Source organism: Chinchilla lanigera, unplaced genomic scaffold (assembly GCF_000276665.1).
Source record: "Chinchilla lanigera isolate Chin_1 unplaced genomic scaffold, ChiLan1.0 scaffold00127, whole genome shotgun sequence".
Classification (NCBI taxonomy): domain Eukaryota; kingdom Metazoa; phylum Chordata; class Mammalia; order Rodentia; family Chinchillidae; genus Chinchilla; species Chinchilla lanigera.
In genome coordinates this window covers 1,792,030-1,806,698 of record NW_004955528.1, presented here as the reverse complement: position 1 = coordinate 1,806,698, position 14,669 = coordinate 1,792,030, and the positions used below count along the sequence as shown (strand labels likewise).

The window sequence follows — 14,669 nt, the reverse complement described above, 5'->3', positions numbered from 1 at the left end:
ACCCCGCCCTCCCCTCCCCTCTCGGAGGCGCCCCTGTGCCTGTGCCCTCCCTGGAGCCACCCCCTGTGGCCCCCGCCTCCCGTGTTTCTGACCTTAATTCGCGAAGGCTGGCCAGCTGTGCCTACTCCTAACGAGTGTCTTGGGAAGTGTGATTTCTAAGGTGGCTTCGTTCTCGACGGTGACACTGGGACGCTGAGAATACATCCTTAGGCCGCGTAAGTTTGTAAGCCCAGGTGAGGACGGGCAGGGAGTCGCAGAATCGGCCCTCTCTGGCTCGTGTGTGGTGAGCAGGTAGGTGGTGTTCGGTCGGTGGCCTCAGGGCTTTTGTGCTGAACACAGAGAACGAGCCGTGGACTGGGTCACTGCATTTCCCGGGGCCGCCCTGGCACCTCCGCGGGAGTCTCATTACTCGCCGATGGACACAAACTTCGCGCATGTTTGTTCAGCTCACTGGAGCTCTTGAGGGAACAGCTTGAGAGGAGGGGTGCCCTGGGACACTCATAGTACCCAGATGCCAGAGCTGAGGGTTCTCGTTGTTCCTTGCTGCCTGAGCCGGTTCCCCTCTTTCCCACCTCATTCCCTGTCTGCCGCGTGACATCTGCTTTTGCTGATAAGAGGAGCAAATGGAACTATCTCGGCCCAGCCTCTGGCACATAGGTGCTCCAAAGCGTTAGTTCACTTTTTCCTTGTTGCGGGTGGGAACCTTGAGGGTGGCGCTTCCTCCTTTGCAGCACTCTGCCAGTCATCAAAACATGATGAGGAAGTGGGCGGCTGCCTCTCCTAGAATTTACCTTCCGTGTTTGCCTCACCTAGCCTTCTGTTAGTAATGGCACTTATCTGAGGGGATGATGAAGTGTTTAACAATTATGGTACCAGATTGTTATGAGAACTTTAGAGTCACCCTATTCGTATGAGCCTTAAAGGCACTAACATTATCTTCTGATCGTTTATGGGGAAACGAGAGGTTAAGTAGTTTACTTCAGGTTACGCAGCAGTAAGTTATGGTTTAGAGATTTGAACAAGAGCAGTGTGGCTCTAGAGTTCACATTCTTTTATTCTTTTATTTTGTGGCCTCATGCATGCTAGGCAAGCACTTTACTATTAAACAATGCCCCTGGCCTCACGTGCCATTTATTTATTTGTGGTGCTAGGGATATACTGCCTGCTGATACGAAGATTTTCATTCAAAATTTTGTTGCGAACATTCTAATTGTGCTGCATACGATGGTGGTTCTTGCAGCACCTGGAACAGATTCTCACTTTTCGTGAGCTGGAATGTTTATAAAACAATTTTGTTTCTTGTAAAATGAAATCCTTCCTCCATCTGGCTATTCTGGATTTTGTAGAAGTATCCTACCTGCCTGCTCTGCAGTGCCTTCGTTACTAGCAAATTTGTTGGTGTTTGCTGAGAGAAAAGGGGGAATTTGAATGCGCTGGTGTAGATGGAACTTCAAGGATGAAGTTTTCCTTTCAGCTCAAGTCTGCAGGGCTCTGTGCAGTCAGACCGTAAGTGTATGCTTGGGGCATTTTTCTTCCCTCCTCCAAGTGCATCTGGAGTGGTCAGATTCTGCTGTTTTCTGCTTACTGAGCAGTGCTCTTTTAATATTTGAGAAGTGCCACTTGACTTTCATTCTCCTGTCTCTTCTTCGTGCCTCTAGCAAAGTGTCTTGGATATTCCTTAAGACTTGCTCGACTTTTACAGTCTTATTATATTCAGCTGATTGAAAACATGACGTTTCCTTTTTTACGATTTTATGTTCTATGCTGTCTGCAAATGCAGTTTACTGCATTTTGGAAATCACTTTTCTGGTGCCTCAGAACCTGTGTCATCCTGTTGGGGCGAGTATGAGGCAGGTGGGGTGATATTTTTGAGCAGAAGCTTCAGAGTGGTTGACATCACATGCATGAGATTAAGTGTCTTGGGCTGGGGACGTGGATCAGTGGTAGAGTTCTTGCCTTGCATGCACAAGGCCCTGGGTTTGACCCCCGCCCCCCCAGCACCACAGGAAAAAAAAAGAGAGATTAAGTGTCCCGTGCAGGGTGCTGTGAGGGGTCATGGGGAATCTCAGGCTGGACCCCTGGGTCCTGTGACTGGCGCTGTTTGGCAGGAAGAAAGGGACTGTTCTCCCATATCTTTGGTTGTAAAGTGTGTGATGGTGAGAAATATGTGTTAAAATACAGCATCAAGTGGCTGGTACGTTGTAGGCTCTCTGGACATTCTTGGTTCCCCATCTAGGAGTGCTAAAGGGGACCCTGGGATGACACTAGACACACACAGTCGCAGTACAGAGAGAAAGCTGAGGAAATCTGTGATGGGCATGTTCGTCTTCTGTTAGAAATTAGTTACTGTGGAGTGAAAGACTATCAGGTAAAGGTCTTACGCAGAGACCCTTGGACACTTGAGGCTGTGACCACTGTGACCTGCTGAGGGCCTGTGGACAGCGCTGTTGGGTGTGTGATACTGTCTCTTCCTCATTACCACGCTTCCACTTGGATGTGGACATCTAACTTAGCCGTTAGTACTAATTGTCAAATGTAAGGCTTAATTCCAAAACTTGGTTCGCTTTGAGGTTGATTTAAACCCTTGAGACCAGAAGGAAGTTAGCATTTGAACATGACTCATAAAATACACTTAAATCTTAAGACTGTTTCACCTTCTAGTTTGAGACTTTAAGTGTCGTTTCCATGTACAGTAATTAATTAATGTCTGTGCTGCCAGTTCTGCCTTTCCAAAATGCTTTTGGTAGTAAATTTCTTCTGTCAGTGTCAAAGCCTATCAGCCTCGTTGTTTGGGCTCAGTTGGTGATGTGGGAGTGAGCCTGCCACGGGCCATACTGGCAGCTCCTGTTACAAACATGGGATGGAGTTGTTCACTGCAGTGTTGTCACGAACTTCACGACACTACTTCCCTTTCCTTCCAAATCCAGAAGTAACATGGGGTCACTGGGCAGAATTTCAAAGCACTCTTGTGTCTCAGCTGGAACTTCCGGTAGTACAGATAGCAGTCTCTGAGTTGGGCCGGGTAGAAGAAGCCTTCAGAAGGAACTGGATGTGGGGGTGTGCGCGCGGGCACTGTTGCCTGGTGTTTGTGCCTCGCTCTCCTTGCTTTCTCCTTTTCTCAGTGGAATACCTGCTTGGTTAGTTTGGAGAAACATCCCCCAGGCGTGTAGTGTGTGCCTGAGGAATGCTGGGATGGGTGGGAAGGGGACGCAGTGTTGGGCACTGACGGTGCCCGACCCTGGTCTGGGTGTCAGGCCTGTGTCTTCTGACCTGGGTGCTGGGGCCTGGAGCCTCTGTCCTTGCTGTTGCTGCATGTCATCGATCGGGGGACTGTTGGCTGGTCTCCGGGGACAGCCAGGTCCTGAGCACAGACTTTTCCCAGGGGCTGGGAGCGCTAGAAAGATGGCCAGAGAGCATGTGTTCTGGGCTGTCGCGGGGTGCTCTGGGGGAAACAGCATGGAGGGCAAGAGTTGTTAGAGAGGCTGTGCTGAGTTGGGATTCTAGAACAGGCGGAAGCACCCAGGGCTGGGGAGAGGGTGGCAGCGGTGTTAGCACGCCAGGTATGCAGCTGTGTTTTACTGAATAAAGGAAATGCTGGTCCATTGTGGGAAAGGGCCAGCTGCAGTCTGATGCCTTGTACCACTGCGCTTGGCCGGAAGTGATGTCCCTTGCTGCCTTAAAACCAAAGTGAATGTGAGCTCTGGTGTCTAGGCCAGGACACCCTGAAGAGGGAAGAGGAGCAGTGTTGGTGACCACAGTGGTTGGCAGATGTGAGCTGGGGTGTGGGCCACCCCAGAAGCGGAGAGGACTTAGACTAGATCCCTGGTGTCTCTTGCACCCGTGTGAGCTTTCCCAGTGACCTGTTGCAAAGTCAGACCTCTAGAGTTGGAGGTGGGGTGGGATGAGGAGGAGAGTAGTCCTGGTGCCCAGGTGTACCTGCAGCTCTGCTGTGGAGCTGGCTGGGCCTTGGGCCAAGTACTGAGGCTTGTTGGGTGGGAGGTGCTTGGGTCCACATGGAAGGACTTTCAAACCTGGCTTCTCCTCAGAAACCCTGGGGAACTTGGAGGAAGTGCAGGTTCCAGGCCCAGCTCCTGGCCTGCGAGCCAGGGCTTCCAGGAGAGATTAGGCTGCGAGTCATCTCCAAAGAGTCTGAAGAAGTGCTCAGACTCAGATTTGGGTCAGAACTCTTGTTTGGATCAAGGACCCTTTGGAAATTGAATGGATAGTCATCTTTCTGAGGGGAAAATGAACACAATCAGAATTTAGAACTTTTTTCTTTTTTTTTAACCAGGGAGGTTGGTAGGGGCGGGGGTGTTGGTTCATGGATTTGTTTCCCCGACCTTGGTTGCAGTGCTCATCTCCCGCAGTGCTCAGGAAGTACAGTTGGGAGTGTCCCGGGCAGGTCTGATTTTAGGATGATAAATTTCTCAGAACAGTAAAACCGGTTGGAGGGGACAGAGAGGAAGTTGAGCAAGATGGGAAGGGAGGACTTGGAACAGAGCCCATAGGAGAGGGAAGCTGGCGGAGGGCGAGGGTGTCAGAGGGACTCGCAGGGCATCCAGGCACCCTGCAGGACAGTGGCCTTTCGCCCAAAGGCTCTTTGCTGCCCGGATTCGTGGGTCTTCAAGTTCTGCAGCTGCACACTCCCCTTCTCTGCTCCTGCCCAGGCCGCGGAGTTCTGTGGTCGGTGCATGCGAAGCAGCACTCTCGGGGCAAATGCACTGTCTGATTGCGCCGTTCCCTGGGTGAGCGGTGAGCTGCAGGCAGCTCCCGCCCAGACTTTCTCAGCACCCCACAGGGAGCATTGGGACAGCTTTTTGCTGTGCTGCCTGGTGATGACATTGATCAAAACAAGTGTTACTGAATGAGAGAGCAGTGTGTCTGGAAACATGCGGTACTGGGTCCTAAGGTGATGTTCTTGAAGCGTGGGGTACATGTTTGGCACTGGCACTCGAGCTGTGTGTGTGATCATATCGAGGATGGTATTTGAGGAAGCCTGTCATAGACGGTTGGCTTGAGGCTGTCTCTTCTCCAGGGACATCACAGTCCTCCTGGTGCTTCGCAGGGACCCTGCCGAACCTCCCTTTTGCCTCCTCTTTTTTGTTTCTTTCTTTCTTTGGTGCTGGGGATTAAACCCGGAGTCTTTGCCCTAAATTACATCCCCAGCCTTTTTCAAGTTAATGTTTATCTTGAGTCAAGGTCTCACGAAGTTGCTGAGTTGCCTAGGTTAGTCTCAAACTTGTGATGCTCCAGCCTCAGCCTCCCAGCGTGCTGAGATTCTAGGTGTGCACCACCAAGCCCAGCACTTTTGCCTTGTGTTAAGGCTGCCCCGCTGGCGTCGAGAGTGGGACATACTGGGCAACTCAGGATGTTGTTTCTCTTGCTCTCCTCAAGTCTAGAAACTTTCTGTTTCCTACACTGATTGCAAGTACGAATGCTTTCTGTGACGGCTGGGAAGCTTGGCTGGCTGGTACAGACTTAATGCAGTACCTTGAGTTAGTGTTTGGCCACTTGTGCATTCATCGCCATTTTATTAGAACGGAGAGCTGAAATGTGTTCTTCTGTTAGCAGCTTTAAGTGCTGAATAGAATTAAGTAGCTGACTTTGTGATGAATTACATATAGCCCCAGACTAAGAATAACCACAGGATCTCGAAGAAAGCTGAGCCGCTATGAAAGCCAAGGAAATGGAGAACATAAAGGTTATTCGTCTTGCCCGCAGAGGAGCGCTGTGATGGCCCTTTCTGAACAGTTGGGCTTAACTGTGATCAGCTGAAGGGTAAGGAACCGGTGTTCGTGAAGGCTGCTCTCAGTCCCTCCCCGTCACTGAGGTGTGCATAAGGGCGGAGACTAGGGTGCCCGGTGCTTTCCCGGTGCTGATGTGCACATGGGGCCAGAGGCAGCATGTCACACACACTGTGTTTCTAAAAGAAGGTTTTGTTGTGCATAGAGAAGAGATTGTTTATGTGATTCTAAATTTATTCAGAATCTGTTAGAATAGCCTGTAAGGTTTTCCAATGACAGGAATGTTAATCTTCAGTCTTTCTTTAACAATTATAATAGAGCACGTTTCTATGAGTGCAAATTGAGAAATGCATGGTGGTGCTGGAGTGAGCATAAAGGTGGCTGGTCCTGTTGGCTCCTCTGTCACATCCCAGTAAAGGAATGGTCTTTGGAAGGGTGCTGTGGTGTGTTAGCCAGCTTTGCTGCTGCCGCCTCCAGCCATGGGCCCGGATTTGTCCGAGTTCCCTGCTCTCACTGCAGCCCACCTTCATTTCCTCTTGTCTTTTGAGGGCTGTTGGATGCTCTAGGTCGAGATGGTCAGCTCAAGATCCTGTGATAGCTCAACCCGGGAGGCCCCAGGGCTGTGTCATGGCTTGTGTCTTGTGTTCCTCCAAAGCCTCGTGGTCATAGGAGGGATGAGGTCCCTCACCACTTACCCTTAGAGCTGGGTAGCCCCAGGACTCCCTAGTGCCGTACTTAGGAGGTGCTGACCAAGAGAGCCTGGGCTCCCGCTATTTTCCAACTTGGCCAAGAAGCCACTGGCATTTTCTGCAGTGTTTTCAGACAGCAGAGCAGGCTTTGTCTTATTGCTCCCTGATTTAGCTTTCCCGTCCTCCATCCTTGATTGAGACCTTCTGCCCTTTAATATTTACAGAGCACTGCTTCTGCCCGTTGCATGATAGGCTGTCAACCTAAGGTTCAGGAGTGACCCTTATCTCCTTTTGTGCTCTGATAACATTTCAGTGTGGCTGTAGTGTCCGTCTGGGGTCTGCCAGGCCAGTCTCTGGGGGATGTGGCCAGGTAGGCCCTGCCGGGTCACTGACTATCCCTTGGGGAAGGATCCTGTGGGAATGTGATGGTGACCTTGGCTGGCATAGCCAGCTTCCGTTCTGCTCTGCGTTGTGGTGGGCTTAGCTGTCAGCCTTGACCTTGAGTGCCGTGGGGCTGTGGGGGCCTGGGAACAAAGGTGCTGCCTCAGGAGCGTGGTGGCCAGGGCTGCTGCGCTCTCCCTTTGCTTCTGACCTGCGCCTGTGGGAGTGGGCTGTGCGCCCTCACTTGAGCGTGTGGGGAAGGAGCAGAGCCGCCTCTGCTCAGGCTCTTGCGAGGCTCTCCTGCAGCTCCCTCCAGGGAGCTTGCTTTGTGGTCCTCTTGCTGAGAGTTGCCTCTTGGGGCAGGACTAGGTCTTGTGGAACACTCCTTGTATGGTAGTGTGTCCACCCCCAGCCCAGCAAGGGCACGGGAACTGCGAAGCAAGTTCCCCATGCAGCGAGCTGGAGTTTATGCTGTGATTTTGAATTGTCAGCAGGAAAACATCCCCTGAAGTCGGAGAATTAGGTGGGATGGGGTCCTTTCTGGGAGCGAACCCCGTCACCGAATGTGATGGGAGCTCTCTGCTTTCAGCAGTGCTGCGCAGGGGTGGCCAGTGTGGGTGAGCTTAGCACCCGTTTCTCCTAGCGCTCCTGCCTGTGGATTTGTAAGTCATGAAGTAGATTTATATTATTTGGCGTAATTTAAATTAAAAATCAATTCTTTGCTCAAAAGTGACTTTAGAATATTTGCATTCTTAGTTTGAGTGTCTAGGTTGTCCTACCTGTTTTAGTTTTTGTTTTGTAGTACTGGGGATTGAATCCAGGGTCTTGTGCATGCTGGGCAAGTGCTCCACCATGCAACTACATCACCAGTCCTTATTTATTTATTTGATTATTTATTTTGAGACAGTATCTCTTTAAATTACTCAGGCAGCTGGGCTTGGGTTGTGCTTCTGTAATCCCAGCACTTGGAAAGCTGAGGCAGGAGGATCATTTTGAGTTCGAGACCAGCCTTGGCTGCAAAGTGAGACCATGTCTCAAAAAGACAAAAAAAAAAAAAAGACCTCAGGCTGGCCTCAAACTTGTGATTCTCCTGCCTCATCCCACGTACCTGGGATTATAGACATGTACCTCCATGCTGGTTTCTCTAGTTTTGGTAGATGACAGGTTTCACACAATTAGACTTTTGAGTGCAGTTAGGGTGGAGATCACCCCAGTCTCCAGCTGTTAGTCACTCATTGCCCAAACTATTAGATAAGTTTTTCTAAGAATAACATAAAGATGCATTTGTAAGACTAGAGTATGAGTATTCATAGAGGTGACAGGGCATTTGGGGCCTGATCGGGCTAGATTCTGGTGGGACAGGGATTGCAGAGAGGGGGCATCTTCAAGATGGCACAGTGGAAATTTTTTTTCATTTCAAGGGGTGGGCATTTTGTAGGTGATGGAAAGAAGGGAGGGGAGGGTGTTCTGAGTGTGTAGGGCTTACAGCGGTGGGGTGCTTGGGAGCCATATGACAGGAGGGTGTGCCTAGTCCTCTGACCTAGAGTTGTCCATGGAGGACAGAAGGGCATTATGGCGAGAGATGCCATTCTTAGCTAACTTCCTGGATTTTTTCCCTTTGGAGTTAGGAAAGGGAGATGCTGATTAAAGAAAAACAAAAAGCCCACAGTTCTTTTCTGAGGCTCTGTCTCCCTGTGCTGTTTCTGAGAACAAAATAGCTGCACATTATGCATGCCTAGGAAATGATGGTTCTGCCTGTACCAGATCTTCGATGGCACCCTCAGCTTTAGCAGAGTGCAGGTTACAGAACTTGACTTTGCTTCCTTTAGTGCAAATGTCTAAAATCTGAAGGCTTCCTATGCGCAGCTCCAAACTGTGGTATTCTGGGGGTGGGGGCCTGGGATCAGAGATTCAGAGCCTGTGGGCTTCCTGGCAGCCAAGACCTGTGTATTAGACCCAGCCTCTGAGAAGTCCTGGGGTGGGCAGACATGTGGAAGGACTGATGTTGTTTAAATGTGGAGCATCCCCGTAGGACTCATGTATTGAGAGAACTTGATTCCCAGTGCAGCAGTATTCAGAGGTGGGACCGAGGGAGGTGAATGGATGAAGAGGCTAACCTCATCAGCTGATGAATTGATAGCTTAGTGGCCGGGTGGGGCCAGTCGGAGGAAGTAGGCAGTGGGGTGTCTTTGAAGGTTGTGTCTTGTCCCCGACCCCTTACTCTCTCTCTGCTTCCCGGATGCCCTGAGGTGAGTGGCTCTCTGCCACCAGGCCCTCACACAGGCCTGAAGGAAAGGAGCCAGTGGACCACAGAGCCTCAGAAACCATGCGCCACAGTAAACCTCTCCTCCTTACAGTTGTTTTCCTCAGGTGTTTTGTCACAGTGCTGAAAAGCTGACTGTCACGACTGAAGACCCCTGGAGTGCTGGGGCCGAGTGTCTGGGTGGGAGCAGCTCTGTGCTCTTGCAGAGTCCAGGTCACTCCGTAGGGGCTGCCCACAAGGAGGCTCCCTCAGTGCGCCATGGCCAGGGTCATGAGACAGGACACCATGTTTCTGCTGAGGACTTGCTCCTTGTGGGCTGTTGGTCTGTTGAGAGTGAATGCAAGGTTTTCTTTGTTTTTTTTTGTTTTTGTTTTTTTCCAGTACCAGGGATCGAACTCACAACCTTGCACTTGCCAGGCAGGCGCTGTGAGCTAAATCCCCAGCCCACAAGGTTTTCTTTGGCAGCCTGCAGCAGTTGAGTAGTTTAGCGGTCCTGTGGGGGCCTTAGTGAGGAAGGTATGGAATGTGTGCCTGCAGACAGTGCGTGTCCAGGCATGACCTGGGGCCGTGTTGGAGTCAACTGAGGCTCTTGTGGTCCTGCGTGAGGCTGCCTTGGAAGGACCTTGGTCATGGTCGGCCTTCACGGGCCACCCGGTAGGAATGCAGCCACAGGTGACAGCAGTGTTCCCGAGTCAGCTGAGCTTGTGTCTTTAGTGCAGCTTACCTCATACCTCACACCCTCATCTCAAAGATTTTCTGCGAAGTTTGATTGACTTACCTTTAACATTAGGATGTTTGTTATAGGTCAGGAGGCATATAAAAAGAGAAAAGAAGGTGGCTTTTAAAGTACTTTTTATCATGGGAGATTTTATAGTATTGCAAAGTAGGCAGACTAATACACAGGTGCCTGTGTGCGTCTGCAGCCGCACAGTCCCCAGCTCAGGCCCATCCATCCCACGAACCCCACCCCAGTTATTTTGAAGAGAATCTTGGATGTCCATATATATATATGTCAGTGTGTAGCTCTAGAAGATGAGGCCTCCTAAAAAAGACCTGCTATGAAACCTTAGAAACCATTGATCCTCATGCCATCAGATGTTTAGTCTGAGCTGGGTGTAGTGACCCACACCTAGAACCCTAGCAGTCTGGGAGGCTGAGGCAGGAGGATCCAAGTTTCATGCCTAGCCTGGGCAACTTAGTAGCTTAGTGAGATCCTGTTGCAAAAAACAAAAACAAAAACAAAACAAAACAAAAAAAAAATTTAAAAAATTAAGTTGTACATGCTTAAAGTGTAGACTCAAGATAAGGAAAGGACCCTCTACCTCCGGTGTCCCCGCAGTGTGGCCTAACGTGCTTCAGCATGTAGTTTACTGTGACACATACACACCAGAGAAACCACTGCTCAGTCATGACTTTTCCTCGTACCCCTCCCCCTTTTGGGATTTATGTGGTAGAGAATGGCTCCGGAGCCCGGATGTTGCTGCTTGTATTCCCACAGTGTGTTTAGGAAGACCCTGTTCTGTGAGCTCCTAAGTTGGTGGCAACGCCCGCGGCTGGCTGAGGTTTGGGCTTGGTTTCTGCCGAGGCAGTGCTGGTTGGTAGTGCCAAGTGATGGGCAGTTTGGCAGCTGCTGTGATGGTGCCTGGGAGCAGCGACGCCCGTGTGTGTAGTGGTGATATTTGGGTGCTGTCCTTCTCCATCACTCCCCTGGCATTTTTCTAAAAGGTGCAGTCCTCTTATCTCATTTTGCTGACACAGTAGGGTGGATGGTGCATAGGAAAGCCAGGATACAGGCAGGACATGTCCTCTTTCCCAGTTTGCAGAATAAACGTGTTGGCATACTGGCATCACAATGGTGACTAGTTAGCTTCTTTTTATTAGCTTTATGAACTCGGGGCTCAGTGTGTTTCCTGTGTTTCAGTTGCTTGTAGTTCCTTGGTGCCAAGGTTGTGTCATCTTTGCAGTGGGAGCTTTTGACTTGGCCTCATTTCTTCGTCTGTTTTGTGCTGTTATGACATTAGCACAGATTGGGCAGTTTATAACAGACAGAAACTCACTGACTCACAGTGCTGGCTCTGTGGAGATCTTTCCTACTTCATTGTTCCTTGGTGGGAGGTGGCAGAAAGTAGAGCAAGGGAGGTGGAGCGGCGGAGCAGACAGAGCTCGAGGGCAGTGCACAGTTCACCCTCTGGTAGGCTCACTTCCTAGTAACATTTTGTGAGGCCGGGACCCTCTCAGGCCAGTGGTCCGTCAGAGGCCACCTCCCAGCACCTTCCCGGATGCAGTGGGGAAGGACAGACACTCAGACGCAGCACCTCAGTGTGCTACACAGCTCCTCACCAGCTGCGGGGCAGGACAGACCTACTGGCTGTAGCTGTCTCCTCCAGGGAGGGCCAGAGCACATTTTGCGTCGCTGTAGATGAGCTGTGCGGTGTTAGAGAGGAATCGGAAGCCAGGGGCCGTTCCCTGCTTTGTGGAGGATGCAGACTGGGCAGCAGCGAGTGGCGCTCTTGGTACAGGTGCCCCGTAGCTGGTCAGGTGCGCAGTTCTGCTGCTGCTTGGGGAGGCTGGGGAGAGGGAAGTAAGAACTGCAAGTCTGCAGAGGTGAGAGGAATGGAGGAGCTTAGTGCCCAGATGCTGATGATTAGAAGCTTGCAACTAATCTAATTTACCTTCACTTCCGGGCACAGAGCCCCAGGGCTGGGCCTCGTGGTGGGGCGCAGGTCCCCGAGCACCTGGTGGAGTCCTCAGTCGGACCACCCTTGCCCCTCACACGGGCTCGGTCAGAATGGAGCAAGAGCTGGAGGTGGAGGGCTGGGCCTCGTGGTGGGGCGCAGGTCCCCGAGCACCTGGTGGAGTCCTCAGTCGGACCACCCTTGCCCCTCACACGGGCTCGGTCAGAATGGAGCAAGAGCTGGAGGTGGCGGTGCAAAGGAGGACGCTGCTGATTTTCAGAAAAAGTGAAACCTCTTGGGACACGGTTGACATTTTGCTTCAGTGCCGTGCTATTTCTAAGATGCTGCTCTTGTGGGAGAAGTTAATGTGTATGAGTTTCAAAATATTGAGCTAAAATGAATTTGAGAAAATTTAAGTTTACTTCGGTTTACCCTTATATAGCAGTCTTAATTCTCTGGAATTGAAAAATTGGTTTCAGGCCTGGGGGTGTAGCTCAGCGAGAGAGCACTTATCTAGCACTCTCAAGGCTCTGGGCTTAATCCCCAGCCACACACACACGAAATTGGTTTTGGGCAAGTGTGAGAAAATACTTTGAGGTGATTTCCCTTTTCTCTATAACTCCCTGGTTCTGATGACTGGGAGCTCACGACGGTCCACACCTCCCTGAAACTGATCAGCCTCTGAGCTGCTCACACGTCTTTTCCCAAGTTAATGTTGTATTGTTTTCTTACACAACTGTAGATAGTGACTTTTAAATACAACCCTTAAAATAAGTCACTTATTGCTCTATTACTCCTCAGTCATCTGTGCGTTAGGAACGCTTCCTCCTTTATAGTCTTTCAAGTCCTGCATGTGTTATAATACTGCACATTTTATTTCATTGCTTAGATGTAATTAAGATCCATTTCAAAATGGTAAGTGGGAATTTAAAAATGGTTTTAAGCCATGTTTATCCTGGAAGCTAAGCATGCCAAAATGTTTCTTCTCTTGCATCTCCAGTGTCTGCTGGATTTTTATCAAGAGAAAAATCATAGTTTGAAATTGCTTCTGCTGCTGAAATAGTTCAGATGCAATGATCCAGTAGGGAGACCACGCACTGGGGCAGCGACAGAGCCGGGCTGCTGAAGGATGAACGGGGAGGAAGAATTCTTTGATGCCGTCACAGGTGAGTTGAGAGAGAAGATGGCCCAGAGACAGAGAGGTGCGTGGGAGTCCACAGGACCCAAAGAGCGGGCTTGGCCTTTGAGGTGTGGCCTCGCTCAGCAAAGCAAGGCCAGAAAGGATGCGTTACACAAGGCCTCACGCCAGCTTTTTAGCATGAATGTGTCGGCCTTTGTCAAATGCGGGGAACCTTGACGTGTCTTGGAAGAGAGCATGAAGGGGCAGCAAAGGTTGAAGTTTTTGGAAGAACCTCCTGGGGGTCATTGTATTTGGATCCTGTGAGAAATGATCTTATTTGAATAAGATGTCCCTTAATGATCAAAGTTATTGGTCTTGCTGGGTGTGATGGCATATGCCTGTAATCCCAGCACTCAGGAGGCAGAGGCAGGAGAATCTCTGCAAGTTTGAGAACAGCCTAGGCCACATAGTAAGTTCAAGGCCAGCCTGAACTGCATAGCAAGACTCAAAAACAAAAACCAAAAAGCCAACCCCAAAAGTCATTGGTCTTATGACTGCAGTCTTGACTTTTACTACTCACAGTATAGTGTAAGACAGCTTACTTGCTTTCACAGTGCTCTCGCTGCCTTAAAGTTCAGCTGTTCTTCCCTTTTGGGAAGACATTTAGGTGGAGAGTGGCTTGTGTGTGCCTGGTGGAAGGTGCAGCTCACACATACGTGTGTGTGTGGGCCGAGGAGGCAGAGCTGGCGCATGTGCTCAGAACTGCCCGTCACTCCTGTCACCGTGAGAGCAGAGCGGCTCCAGCCACAGGGTCCTGGGCTCCTTACTTCAAGCCCATGTGTCCCCCACTCTTCTGTCCCTTAGGGTCAGATTTTGGAATATCATTTCGGTGGTTGTTTCTGTGAAATGGTCCGAACGGCTATTGCCAGTGAAGGGACTTCAGAGCCTTCTGTCCATTTCCTTGTCCTAAGGTGTAGGAATGCCAGCTACCAACTCTGAAATACTACTGCGGGCCAAGTTTTCTGGCAATGATCTTGTGATCTTGTTTTTTTGTTGTTTTATTTTGTTCTTGAGACAGGGTTTTGCTATGCAGTTCAGGCTGACCTTGAACTCACTTTGTAGCCCAGGCTGGCCTCGAACTCACTGCAGTCCTTCTGCCTCAGCCTCCTGAGTGCTGGGATTACAAGTGTGCCCCAGCACACCCAGCTCTTGGCCAAGATCTGGAGAGCTTCTGTAACTGCTGCCCCCGAAGGCTCTTTCCTGGTGTCAATAGCTGCTCCCCAGCTGGGGCCCAGGCTTGTGCTGGAGCTCTGTTCCTCTGCCCTGCTGGAGTGCTGAGTTCCCAGTGTCACTAGCTGTGCTCCTGAATGTCCCTGTTGGCACAGGCTGATTATTGCCTTATTCTTATCTAAAACCCAGGAGAAGGAGACGCTGAGCTCCTCTCTGTCTTCACATGGAAAATTGTGTTCATTTTTTATTATTTTGTGCCTGAATTCCTCCGCTGATTGTGTTTTTTGTGGACGTGCTCCTGGGAGACATGTTTGCTGTTGAACCTGCAGTCCTCCCTAGTTGAATTCTCTCAGTGGAGGAATCAGCAGGCATTCACATTTAGGGGGCACCTGGCTCTCACCTGGAGGCCATACCCGTCCCAGGGAGGTGGGCCTCTGTGTTCCTTCCCAGCCAGGAGTCTCCCAGGAAGCTGCCTGTTGTCTGAAGACTCGTGTAACTGATACTTCCTGAATAAGTCCATCTTGATTTTCTCGAGAGAGCGTCAGCCTGGTGGATGTTTGGATGAAC

General features: G+C 50.5%; 1 protein-coding gene and 1 long non-coding RNA gene across 4 annotated transcripts in view; one reads left to right on the top strand and one right to left on the bottom strand.

Moving 5' to 3' along the window:
- LOC102003276 overlaps positions 1-149 on the bottom strand; it is a 1,733-nt gene extending 1,584 nt beyond the window's left edge. The window contains exon 1 of the long non-coding RNA XR_001231991.1: positions 93-149. This is a non-coding gene — a long non-coding RNA (uncharacterized LOC102003276). The remainder of the gene's footprint in view (positions 1-92) is intronic.
- Osbpl2 (oxysterol binding protein-like 2) overlaps positions 1-14,669 on the top strand; it is a 36,396-nt gene that overhangs the window by 501 nt on the left and 21,226 nt on the right. For 2 of the 3 annotated variants that reach the window (XM_005410029.2, XM_005410027.2), the window contains exon 2: positions 12,753-12,918. In XM_005410029.2, the coding sequence (XP_005410086.1) occupies positions 12,882-12,918 (37 nt within the window). In that variant the 5' untranslated portion in view covers positions 12,753-12,881. Of the gene's footprint in view, positions 1-112; positions 216-12,752; positions 12,919-14,669 lie in introns of those variants that run through there. The other variant, XM_005410028.2, reaches the window with a different exon arrangement.